Consider the following 13,913-nt stretch of genomic DNA (forward strand, 5'->3'; position numbering starts at 1 on the left):
CAGGTTTTCTTGTCCACTCCCCCCTCCAGAGCCGACGACGAGTTTCTAGCCAGCGGAGACCGTAGGTTGCGTCTGGTGGAGGGAGAGTGAGCGGGGCTGCCCTGAATGGATTGACATAAGAGGGATTTACATTTTAACGGGTGTCGTGCTCCGCAAAGACTAGACGGTGCACGTTTAAAAAACCAACTCGATGTGTGTTCACGTCGGCGCTTGTATCATGTCCATGTGTCATCGTCGTGAGAGGATTGAACTTGCCAGCAGTCTATATTTGCCGAGGAGGGAAACCAATACAAGGTCTCGCTGTCTCGCTGGAGCGGAGTATTATTAGCAGTTCAGACAGTGCAACTGTCTCTCTCTGGTATGTAAAGCATTTCAGCCGTAAACGTGTAAATAAAACCTCCCGGGCAACTAAACAACCTGTACGAAAGTGAGGTTTCGTGACGCGATGAGGTCTATATCTACGCGGCGCTTTAAATGACAGCGGTCAAGTGCAAAAAATAATAATAAACAGCGACGTTGAAGGCGTTTTTTACACGGTAATAACCCCCTCTTCCGCCAGTCAGAAAGACGAAAACAGGATCCGACCTCCGGCCAGAGCCCACTCCTCAACCTGCTTGCCCTTTAAACTGCTGAAACCACACAGGAAGCTTTGGTTATTGTTTTTATATAGTTCCTCTGGTTTTATGATATGTTTATTCAAAATATTCTTCTATGTATAGATGCATTGAATCGTCCTTTTTTACGTCAACCTACAACACTTGCTCGTCCGAGTAGATATTTCAGGCGGGGCAAAAGTGTCATTTCCAGCAGACAAAGTAAAGAAAATTGGTGGAGATTTAGCTTTATAGCTTTAATACTATCATGCTGTCAGTCATCAAATCGTACTTTATGTTTTTCCGTGTGTTTGTACTGCGCAAATATTTTGTCATTATTACACTAAAAAAAACATTTATAGGTACTTAGACTATTTTTGTTTAGATTTTTTTCTTCTTGTTTTCTCTGTCTTTATAGGTCATGCACTGCAATTACACAACAGCAAAATCATCCTAATTTACAGTTCAAGAGTTAAACACTAAAGAGTAAAAGAAAAAAAAGTGTGTGCTGAACAACAGACAAACATTCACCTGGCTCCCATGCGGGCTCCCAGAAATCCTCTCCTGCACACCCTCAGCCATGCCTGCTACTACCAAACCTGCCAGGAGACAGACACCTGCCCAGAGAAAAAATGCCCAGAAAGTAATCGGCACCAAGAGGCAAACCTGCAACTCAAATAAACCCCAAGGAAGAGCCACAGAGAGGCCCCAGAAAACACCTGCAGAACCAAAAAAGTCAACAGTCAGAGCCCAGGCACAGTCAGGCCGAAGCCCCCGTGGAAGAGGGGTTAGTGGGCCTGCTAGTCAGGGCCCTGGGAGGTCCCCTGGCAGAGTTAACCATGCCCTAAATGTAACAGGATCTACAAGGCTTAGGCGACCAAGCAATCTGCCTGACCACTGTGGCGACTTACAAGCCCCCCTAGGGCGAAGGACATCCCTGCGGGGCACGCGGGTGTCTATTTCTCCTTGCCAGCCTCCTAAACCATGCAGAGGAGGGAGAAACAGCAGGGGGAGCGCAGGGAGAGGGGCAGCATCACAGCACGGAAACACAAGAAACAAGCCCTCAAGCACCAGTATCAACGATTCAGCTCCTGACGAGGATGAAGAGGAAAACAAGAAACTGGACTCCTGTGATGTTGAAGAAATCCTCCCAGTGTCTCTAAAAACCGAGTTTGAAGTTCCCGCAATTATCAAAGATCAGGGTCCAGGAGTCAAAAATGTTTTAGAGGGCAGCCCTCTTAAAGCGGATCCAGCACCGTGTAATGACACACTGGAAGACTGTGTGGAGTGCAGCTGTGACAGTACTTCAACCAAGAAAGACAAAAACACTGTCAGTCAGAACTATGAAGATGACCTGAGGTGTGTGACTGGGGCCACCGTCGGTGATGATGTTGATGGACAGCTCAAACTCTGCAGTGACAGAAGCAAAGACAGCCCCTCTGAGCCCTCTGCGCTAACGAGTAGCGGCTCACCAGGGGTGCAGGGTTGCTGCGAGGGAAATGACACTTCATCTATCCTTGGAAATAAGCTACTTGGCGGTGATAGTAAGCAAGATGATGTGTGTACTGTCCATCAAGAGGAAGGTAATTTGTTGGACTTGAAAGAGAATAGGACAGATGAAAGAGTGATAGTTGTCACTGAGAGAAGAGAAGAGATAAATCATGAGAGAAGAGCGAGTTTAGAGGCAGACAAAGCAGTTGAGAGACACAACGAGACTGTGGAAGAGATGGAGGACATTGTTGAGAAGCTGGGTTACTGTAAGGGAGAAGAACGAGGAAAAAAAGAAAAGGAGAATGATGTATGCATCAATCCTACTGACCTCCACCCCGGCACTCCAGCCTCTCAACCTCCGGATCCTCCTAACTCTAACGATGAACTGACAGCACAGTCAGAATCACCTGTAAGTGTGCTACCGGTCTCCAACACAGCTACCTCAAATCCCACCAAAGCCCCCTCCACCTCAGAGGCACTTGAACTAGAGGTTCTGAGCCAGGGTAAGACAGACATGCAACCTACCATTCATGGTGCTAAACCTCACTTCCCAGAGTCCTCAGCTGTTCCTGAAACTGCCCTGATGTTGCAGACTGTTCTAGTGAAAAGAAACACGCCAGTTATTATCCATAGTGACTCCCTCAAACCTAGAAGCTTGATGGATTCTAGCCAGGGGGAACCACACCAACTGCAAAGGCCAGAGCTCCCTTCTCCTCAGGGAGAAAGACAAGCTTGCACACCAGTAGAGATGCAGACCAAAGATCGTGAATCCAATCCAGAGGCATTGGAGCGCCACAGCCAGAAAGAGACATCTTCGTTGTCATTGTCACTAGTTCCTCAGTCAAGCACAGAACCCCGCACAGCTGAGTGTGAACCAACCCTCAGCGAGGACAGCGTTGTCGTAGCAGTGACGGAGCCGGACTCAGTGCCAAAGATCTCGACTCCCTCTCTGGACAGTAGCTCCACTTTGTCCTGCAGCTCAGAAAGCACTCGCTCCTCTTTTTCATTCGATACTGAATCAGAGGCAGGGTATGGAGAGCCCAGCCTTGCTATTCTACCAAGATCCTGGGGGGCAGAAGGGGGCTGCTTGCCCTCGTGGACTGCTCCGAAATCACAGAAGAAAGAAAGGAAGAAGCGGAGCAGGTGCGGGGCGTGCGAGCCATGCCTGAGGAAGATCAACTGTGGCCAATGCAGCTGCTGCCTCAACCGCAGGACTGGCCACCAGATCTGTAAGCTGAGGAAGTGCGTGGAACTGAAGAGGAGAAGACCTTCATCTCCGCTCACGCTCTCTGCTGCACAGGTGAGGCCTATATTATACTGCACGAGCACGTTTTAATTACATTTGATAGTATTACATGGGGTTTTATTGCAGTCAGGTCTTAGGTTATTTCCCACAGAGAGATACAGTTAGGCAACGAATACACTAGAGCTTCTTTTGCATCTGAACACTGCTGAACTGAAACAACTGAAAAAAGAGCGATTGTTATTGTCTGACATCACTGCTTTTAATCTCCAAGGTTCCACAGCTGTCCACTGTTAGCAGCAATGATCGAGAGTTGAGTCAGCCAGACAGTTTGAAACAGAAGGTTTCACTTTCACATTGTGAATTATCTCGACTGGTTTCAACAGATGCTGTACACTTAACTTCATGGTGTCTTCCTGTTATAAGTCGGGGAATGAGTTGAGTGTTAAAAGGGGAAGTACTGGTCTCCGTGTGTGTGTGTGTGTGTGCGTGCGTGTGTGTGTGTGTGTGTGTGTGTGGAGAACAGAGATCAGGTGTGAATGCATGCACAATGCTGTAGAGTGTTGAAGATGTCCCGTCTGAGACAGGAAGGCGCTGTCACATGACTGGCAGAAGCTCAGCACGTGGTGGGAGTATGCGTCTGTTTTGTGTGTGCCATCCATGGTGCAAGCAAGAGAATAAGCGGTTTTATAAGTTGCACATAGAGCGTGTATGTATGTGCATTCTTGTGTGTGTGGATGGGTATGGCAATGTAATTAAAGCCAATTTGAGCTGGATGTTTTTGCACAGTGGCACTGAATGGCATTGTGAACTGGTATTTTAGGAGAGAACTCAGTGACACGATGAACATCCATGACGCTGATTTAGAGACAAATTTTTCCCAGTCAACTTTAAAGCAGTTACATTCAATATTTTCAATCAAATGAAATATGAAAACAATGTGACAATGCCAGTGTGACAGTGTGAAAGTTGTCACTTCTAGTGATGAACCTACAGAGAATTATCACCTGAATCTGCTTTGTCTAAGTTTTAGCTCATCATTTAGCGCCACTCTCACCGTTCTATTAGTGCCTTTTTCAGTTATAACAAGCATCTGTTTTGAGAGAAAAAGCCCTAAAAACCCCAGATACACTACTTGCTCAGCACCAAACAGCAGACAGACAAAGTTAGCAACTAGCAGGTAAACATAGTGGAGCATTAAGCAGTGAAAGCCAGATATTTTCCTCAGAAGTTGCTGTAGCTAAAAGAGAATGAATATTGGACTTACATTCGCCAGAAAAACGACTCCAAATGTATGTTTGTATGTATAATGCTGCTCTGTAGCTGCTGGATGTGTGAATAAGCAACTGTTTGCTAGCAAGTTTGCCACATCAACTTGACAAATTTAGCAAATAGCTGGTGAAGATCCAGCTTCTAATAGCCTAAAGATCCATATATTTTCTCTGGAGTTGGATAACACCAAGACAGAACTAAAAGGCTAGTGAACACCGGACTTGGTTGAGTATCCAGAAACACGTCTAAAAGAGAATAATAATGTTGCTTCCTATATGCAGCATGTCTAAGAAGGCAGCTTTTTGGTTACTTTTTTACCAATTACAAAACTTTGTAAGTATTGAAATTATTTAGATGAGTGGTTAGCTGAATTTCACAAAGCCTTTGAAATTAAGGTTCTTTATCTATAATATACTAACATACAACAGGCCAATAAACATTGTCATAGTCATTTTGGTAGGTGGGAATAAGAGTTCTTCACAGCAGCTGGCTACTAGAGCCACATAACCATGTACATAGTTCAGTGGTGTCCATGTGGCTGGGGGAGGTATGTGTGTGCACAACTGTGAGTGAGGGTCCATGTGGCTGTGTGTGCAAACGTGCATGCATCCACTGGCAGAGTCCTCAGAGTTGTAGTGGCAGTAGCAGATTGGGGCTGATTATATAACACCTGCAGTATTAGTAGTGAAGACCTTTGTGCACTATTTCTGAGTATAGCACAGGGCAAGGAGGGACAGATCAGGCCAGGCAGAGATTTACAAACATATTATTTGGAATATGCTGAAATATGGGTCTGTGTGTTTGTGTGTGTTTGAGTGTGTGTGTATGTGTGGCTCAGACTTTTATTTATCTTATTTATGTGGTTGTGACTTTTGATGTTTGACAACATATGTGCCTGTGTAGCACATGCTGCATGCTGTTGTTAGGGGGAAGCAGAGTAAGTAAAATGAACAACAGATCCCTTTTCATTCAAGCAACAAGAGCCAGGTGTCCCCCAATTTCTGTTAACACAAATGTGTGAAGTGCTGTCAAGATCATAATGAACTGCAGGTCAAATCCACAACTGCATCCTTTAGCTAATTCTAGATGCAGAGCATTTCGAGCAAGGTTACCTCTTGTCTTGTATTTAAATGTGTAAGTAAAACACACAGTGAGTGTATGTGTGTTTAATTTATATGTGTAGTGTGAGTAATACATTCAAAAACACGTGCTGGCCAGTCTTGCTGATCAAGCTCACACACCCTTCCAACGAACGTGAAATAAAGGGGCAGAGGCCACGGAGGAGTTCATGTAGTGGCATGTGAATTCTGTTCCCGGTTTTACCATAATTAGCTATTAGTGGTTGGTGTGGCTGTATTTGGTTTGGTTTTGTCATTAAACATATACATATACTTGCAAAAAAACACTCATAACATTATACAGATTCCACAGTATAAGGGTTAGGTATGCAAAGACAAAATACAAAAACACCAGAAAATGTTTTGATTTTGTGTTTTTTAGAAAGAGAGTGAGTGTTGTGCATAGTGAGAGTGGAGCTTTCCTTTTAAAAATGTCTGGTTTCACTCAGGCTTGATGGCCCCCTCATGGCCTCGCCTTGTCTTGGGCAGTGAGGACAAGACTGAGACCTGGCCCTGAACAACACACAAAGACACACACATGCTAGAGCATACACACTAGAAACAAAAGTGTGCAGTTCATAGAGTTCACAAATGTATTTGTAGTGAGTGAGTGAGAGTGAATTTAACTGAACATCCTGACATGTTTAGAGCTGTAGGCTGCATAACGGAGTCACTTTTTTACAGACTCACAATGGTAATGTCGGCACTCATAAACAATAACATTCGCATTGCAGGAATATAGTACAAACAAACACATTATAACACAGGACCATCATCGGCATTTGGACAAACAGGAAGTGACCCGTTGTGTAAACAGTTGCCCCTCAGTCAGCCAGTGCTGGCAGCTCATTTGACTTCTACAGTCACGAACTCTTAAATACATCATGTCATACAAACATTAAGGATGCAAGATATGGACTTTTTTTCAGTTCCGATCATTCCCATTGTAATCAGACCACCATTGTTTATACCATTTCACTTCTCCTATCATTCCAATGTAGCTGTGATATATGGAGATTTCTAAAAACACTTTACTGCATACACTGAAGGAGATGAGCACAGTTTACTTCAACATAAATGTAAAGAAAACATGTAACTGTTTTGCCATAAATATAGCTTCGTTTTATATATTGTAATATGTGTGACTTGTGTTGGACAAATGCAAAAAAAGACAGCACTCACAGATAGTATTGTTAACGATTATCTGTGAGTGCTGTCTCCTTCTGTCACTCTATTTATCAAGACTATGCACCTGGTGAGGTGCACTTTAGGTGAGTTTGAGGTTCACCATAATTACATAGCAAAGGAAGCATTAATTTCAGTGCGATAAAACTGCAAATGGAAACTGTACTTCGTACAAATAGTAACCTGCAGGCTTCCCGTCAGCTCGCAAGCTCTGCCCAGCTACTCCTGCAAACTAATTTATCTCCTGCACTTCTTCCACTATTCCTTTTTCTGCTGCAATGCATTTGCCAGAAGAGTTGTGTGGCTGAGATAACACATGTATCAGGAAAACACTTGCCAAGCCCCCAGACAGCATTCTGATAGGGAGGACATGCAGCCTGCAGCACCCAGCAGTGACTGTTTGCTTTGGCATTATGGCAGATATTCAAAGCTGTATCTGTCTGGATGTGATTAATTCTTACCTGCATGTTTTTGTCAGACGGGGTTGTTCATGCACATGGCTGTGTGTGTGTTTGAATTAAGATTTTTTTAGCCTGTAGTCATGAAGCAAAACACCCTCATTGTTCTCAAATGGATCCATCTTGATGTAAAGATGTAAAGTGAGAGTGATTTGTCCCTGCAGACGCTCCTGCTAGGTCTGAACTCCTCTTCCCCCTCTCACACGCAGCTGTGGAGGTCTTCAGCACTGACGGTTTCCATGGTGACCTTATTGTCTGGTGCTGACCTTTGACCTTCCTCGGTTGTCTGATGGAGTATTCTCAGGGTTGTAATGAGGATTACTGGAGATAACCAGTGGACACGCACTACTATGGGTTTAAGACTTTGAACTCAGTAACCTACATCCAGGTAATTAGGTTAAACTACACAGGTTGTCCTGCTCATAGTGGGTCAGCAGCAAGGTAGGGCTGCCAACAAACACCTCAAACAAGGCAAAATTACCTGCAGTATCCCTCTAAATCAGCACATTCAGTGAGGTAATTGCACTTGTTAATGTTGCTAATAAACTTGTGTCAGCACTGCTGTGATTAGAAAGTAAGCTTTGTGTATCATTATGGCAGAAATTTGAAAATTACACATCACTATATGTGTTTTACTGCTTTGTGAGCAACTTTATCCCAAGCAACGTACTGCCAGTGGGGTCAATTGAAATATCTGCCAAATTAACAAAGACAAGTAGGGATCTTAAGCATTAATAAATAAAATAGATAAAATATACTGTAAAAATGTCATCAAACAAGCCAGAATTGAACTGTACATACACAAATACTCACATATTTAATTCAACTGTACTGATTAATTTGTTAATCAATAGTCATTTACAGTCACTATCTTACTAACAATAACATACAAGGTACTGTGAATCACAAATAGTATATTTAACCATGAAAGTATGTATATCGTAAGAATTAAACCAAAGTGTCAAAGTTGACAAAAACTCATGAGTGCTGTCATCTAACATTATCCTAAATAGAATTAAATGTTTTAATGTGTTTGCAAACAGTCAATCATTCATTTGATGTCCACTTTCAAGGTAAAAACAAAATTAACCAAAAAAACTATTTGTTACCACCTTTGCCACTTTTCAAGTTTGGTAAACTGCACAAACACACTTGAAATATCTTTTGTTTTGGGCCATGACGCCTGTCCTGCTTAACTTTCATGTACATTGAGATCATGTCTTTTTGCTGAAAATAACAGATAGGCACCCACAACTCTTAATAACTCTGCAACATCTACAATTATAAAAGTAGACACAATGTTTACTGTGGTGCATTATCTTTCTCAAACAAGTTTCAAGTCTCTTCAAGATTATTTCCATACTTAACTGAAAGGAACTGGCTACCAGGAAGGCAGAAAACCTTGTAGAAAATTATCAGTAGTAATATTAAGTGTGTATGATTTGTAGTAAACATGCAATGAGACAGGATGTTTTTTTAACAAATAGAAATCTTTTTATAAGCCCTGATAGAGTTCGGTGTGTCACGCTGCATTTGTCATTGAAAGAGGAATCATCTCCTTTCACAAAAACTGAGTGCAGGTTCCCCCACATAGAGTATGCATGTGGGCACTCTGGCAATGAGCTGAAGGACAGCTGCACGTCCACACTTGGTTTTTTTTTTTTTTTGTTGTTTTTTTTTTGCCCTCTTCATTACGTAAACGTGTGGGACAGAAGGGGGCCGAGGTAGCGAGGAAGATTCGTGAAATGTCAGAGAGACTGCCAACATTTGAACAGAGCCAACTCATTATGACCAAGCAGAGTGCGTGGTGCTTTAGCCTACTTTCCCTCCTCGGACTTCTCCTCATCTTCGCCACAGACACACATTTTATTACATGTACTTGCCTCTGATGAGGGCTGCTTTGTATTTTCTGTTAACCTGGTCCAAGCCAATTAAATTTAAAACAACCCTGTGAGGTAGTTATCTGTAATAGCTGCAGGGCTTGGATAGGGGCCCAGAAAAAGGGTCTGCGAAAGAGGGGAAATGTCTGTTTTATTTGATTTAGGGTGAGTTATTTGGCCAGAACCCACTACACTACACATCAGAGCAGATGTATGGCCCAGACCGTGCCCGTTTGAAGGCTTACATCCAACCAGATACAGTCACTTAATGATGTGGGACTCCGATCAGATGCTGTCTGTTTGCCTTAATGCACATTCAGCTGTCAGTCATTCGTAACGCAAAGTGTCTTATAAACACATGGCAGTTTGTATGTGTTTTAGTCTGTGTAATATTTATAATTCAGCAGATATCTGCAGAGTTAAACTGTGATACCATTAATGCTCCACTCCTGAGCTCTCTTTGGGTCTTTGCATCTGTGAATTTGTTTCCGTGTTCTGACTGTTGTAAGGCTTTAAGTCCCTGGATAAGCTTTGAAGTCGTGCCACTTGGTTTCTCTGGGTGAAAAGAAATCCTCACTTTGCCCCCCAAAAGAAATGCCACTCAAATCCCACCAAGGGCACACAATGGCCTCCTTCTCGAGAAACATTCTGGAGTTTATTCATGCATCAACCTGACCTGCCTAATTTAGAATATAGCTTATACACCTGAAGAGGATAAAAACGCAAATTTTCTTCCCCCCTCCCAAAGAACCTCTCCGCTAGAATCTACTGTAATGAATATAATGAGTTCCCAGGCTTGTTTATTCTTTGGCTCTGTCCATGTTTTCCCTTTGCTCATCATAGATTATCCTCTCAGTCACTCTTTAATGCACCACTGCAGTTTGCATGCGTCCGCCTGCAGACGTGCATATGCGTATGTTCGTGCGTGCATGCATACACACGTGCAGTAAAATAGCCAACATGCTTACTCAGCATGTTGCGCTAGCACAAACTTAAGTAAGGCTTTTCCTGTCTCATTGTGAGAGGATCTGGGGGCCCCCATGCTGCTCAGCCTGCATAGTGTTTGTGTGTTTGCGTGTGTATTTGGGTCAGTGTGTATGCATGTGTGTCAGTTTTAATACTTCATTCTGTGTTTGCACAGATGTTTGTCTTACTGAAAAAATCAACAGGTACAGACACATAAATACATAAAAAGACAAAGCAGGCAGATTAAAGAAGACATTTTGTCAATGCATGAATTTTGTAAAGTTCATCCCTCTTCTCTATGATGGGCCGGAGTTGTGAGAAGTTGCAGTGACCCACTGTCCTTTCATGTTGACCAACCACTGCCAGCCTTTAAATTGAGTCCATGTGGATTTAGGGTGTGGTGTTGAATGGTGCACATTTCCTTCCAAGAGTGAGACTGTAGTATGTTACATAACACACTCTGTGTTTATGTGTGTGAAATGGAATTTTGAATGTGAATCCATTGTGTCCTTAAAATATCCTCACCCATGGTTTACAAATCATCCACACAGGAAATGTGAAAGCCACAAACCTGCGTTTGTATTTGTATGTGTTTGCTGGAGAAACAGAGAGCATTTATAAAAGAGTGCAGAAAGCTATTGTGTAGACATTTAGTCGAAGTCTTGAGTCCACAGATGTTCTTGTGGAAAAGTGAGTAGTGTGATATGTGAGCAGCCTCTGGAGTCTGCTAAATATGAGCCATGGTGCTGCCTCCTCTCAGGTAACACAGAACTTTATGGTTTCAAGGTTCTTTGCGAGGAAGATCAGCTTTCATATGGCCTAGGTCTGGCTTCACGAAATCCAAATGCAAATGGAGGTGTTTGCATATATATTAGTACTTGTCTGTGTTGGTCTTTTGTGCTTTGACCTGTACAAAGATGTTATTGAGTGTGTGTTGTTGTGTGAGACGTTGTGCATGTGTGGAGTGGATGTGCAGCATGGGCACGGTTTAAATACTGAGTCATGTTTTCCCATTTTCACGTGTTTGTTACCGCTCACTTCAGTACCTCCAGCTAAAGCTCAAAAAGTAACAGGATTTTTAAGGCCGATACTGATTTCAATACTTGAGGGTTTAAAAAATCTGATAATGATACATTGACTGATATTCATTTTAACAGAAAGATATAACATTAGCAAAGATTTTTGAAAGTGATTATTGAAGTGTTCTAACAAAGACTGAGCAGTACATTATGCAGCTGAAACTTATTCTATTGTCAAAAACAACTGTTATTCATGTCACAGTTTAAAAACATGGCACAGCAAGACAAAAAACGAAAGTGAAAGGGATATGGAAGGTGTCTGAATCAGATTTTACTGTTATTTACTTTAGGGCAGATGTTTATTTCTTCTGATTTTTCATTTTCACTATAATAGCCAGCTATTTGGTTTTTAATGTGATGGACAAATTTTAGCCAAGGAAGCTAGTGTTCATTCTGAAAACACAAACATTAAGGCTACAAACAACCCATAATACAACACTCTGTAAACTAATGTAGTTACATTCCATTCAAAAACAATATCTGATGTTGTAAACACATAATTTTTGATTCCTCAAATATAACACAATGCTTTTTAAACCTATTATATTCTCATATTTACAATGCATTTACCATTATGTTACTTAAGCAGGATGAGTATGATGTTACACTTCAGCGACTCATGTCTTTCACTGTAATTGCATAACAATAGTTAGCTTTGTAGTTAAGTAGTTTAGCATCAGATAAACTGCAGCATGTCTTTTATAGCCTAGCGCCACACTGAAACTTATGGGATTGATAAATAAACATTAAATCATGTTTGTCAACAGGCTTTAGCCTTCACCACTCAACTACCATAGGGCCATCATTTTAGTGACTTACTGCAGTAAAACCAGGCTTGGATGACATGACTGCTGTAAGGCTTATTTAGTTCATACAAAATGAGAAGTGGGGATCTATTATCACTCCAGTAATGTATCACACCTGAAATTCTTACCATGAAGGCACAGATCTGCAAAAGTCAGACATCTGTGCCCTCTTGACAGAGTTCTCACTCAGAGCACTTTCTAGTGAACAAACAATAAATTAGAACCTATCTATGGCTTCCCATTACTTACATTTTTTAGTTATTTATTGGCCATTATAAATTACGATACAAAATAACAATCACAATAACGATTTCAATTGCAATCAGCTTAAATCAGTCGATAAAATCAGCCCACACATGCTCCTACCCTCGCATGCACACACACACACACACACACACACACACACACACACACACACACACACACACACACACACACACCATGATATGAAGAAAGTCACAATTTTACTAGAGAACAACGAGGAGTAACTTCCTTCAGAGATCTGTAGCTCTGCCATGCAAATGAGAGACAAGTTTACATTAGTGTCTGCAGTAATGACAACTATGGGCAACATTTGCGTTTGGCACAGCTCCATCACCTGGCTGGTCTCCATTGGGTCAGCCTCCAGATGTGTTAGAGGCAGTTTACGACTCTCGCAGAACAACTTTCTTTACCTAGCTTGCATGCTCATGTGCTGTAGCTTAGGCTGATTAATGTCCAGACTACTTGTTCCTAACGAGAGCTGGGCAGCTCGTTAAAGGGGAAAAACATATGGGACACTAGCACTGCAAATTAAGGGTGCGGTGGAATATTGTTGGTAGTTGTGGAGTATTTTCGGATAAAGGAATGGAGTGGCTGTAGGGGGAGGAATGGTTTGAAGGCTGACATGCACTGTACAGCCAACACTTCACTTACACTTCAAACCATTTATATTTAAAGATAGAGAAGTCCCATGCAAAAAATATTGTGATATCAACAGTTTAACATAGTGGAATAATATAATAACTACATATCCTGATTGATTGATTGATTTGTGGCTGTATTCTGAATGGTTGGTTGTTTTGTAGCTGTATTGTGAATAATTGATTTGTAGCTATATTCTGATAAGTTAGCTGGTTTGCAGCTCTATTTTGATCGGTTGGTTTGTAGCCATATTCTGAATGGATGATTTGTAGCTGTGTTCTGGTTGGTTAATTGGTTTGTAGCTGTATTTTGATTGGTTCATTTGCGGCTCTATTCTGATTGGTTAGTTGGTTCCAGCTCTATTGTGATTGGTTGGTTGATTTGTAGCCATATTGTGAGCGAATCAGAGAAACACTTTATGTTAAAAGTAATGTTACAGCCAGAAGGAAAACAAATTATTTTTGTTTAGTTTTCTTTATGTCATACATCATAGGGGAAGTGGAGTTACAGTTTCTCTGTATCATTTAATTTAATCTAATTGTTGAATTTTATGTTTTTTTAAAATCCTTTCTTGTTAGTCACTGTGGATTAAAGCCAAATGAGTAAATGTTTAATTTAATGTAAAGTCCGTACTGTAACTGCTGAAAGGCTTCAGCTGCACATGCCAGGTAATAGTTGACTTTACAGCAGTTTGTAGGTGTGTCTCATACACAGGGTTCTTTTATTGTTTAGGTCGGTGTAACCTGTTTTACAGTAGTTTGTAGTCTCCATAAATGTCAAACCTGTCAGACCACCTACCTGTCACATTCTCATTCAGAGGAGAGCTCACCAATAACTGCAACAATAAATCTGAAAACATTGATAATAACTAGGACAAGGCTCGCACCAATTTGGAAAGCATGGAAATTGGGATAAACTA

General features: G+C 41.7%; 1 protein-coding gene across 1 annotated transcript in view; it reads left to right on the forward strand.

Moving 5' to 3' along the window:
- The first annotated feature begins 65 nt into the window (after nucleotides 1–65).
- The window catches only part of tet1 (tet methylcytosine dioxygenase 1), a 30,927-nt gene continuing 17,079 nt past the window's right edge, over nucleotides 66–13,913 (forward strand). The window contains exons 1-2 of the mRNA XM_023405743.2: nucleotides 66–358; nucleotides 1,012–3,384. Of these exons, the coding sequence (XP_023261511.1) occupies nucleotides 1,174–3,384 (2,211 nt within the window). The 5' untranslated portion in view covers nucleotides 66–358; nucleotides 1,012–1,173. The remainder of the gene's footprint in view (nucleotides 359–1,011; nucleotides 3,385–13,913) is intronic.

The sequence above is a fragment of the Seriola lalandi genome, unplaced genomic scaffold (assembly GCF_002814215.2).
Source record: "Seriola lalandi dorsalis isolate HSWRI2012SDOR001 ecotype SW California unplaced genomic scaffold, Sedor1 jcf7180002054285, whole genome shotgun sequence".
Classification (NCBI taxonomy): Eukaryota; Metazoa; Chordata; class Actinopteri; order Carangiformes; family Carangidae; genus Seriola; species Seriola lalandi.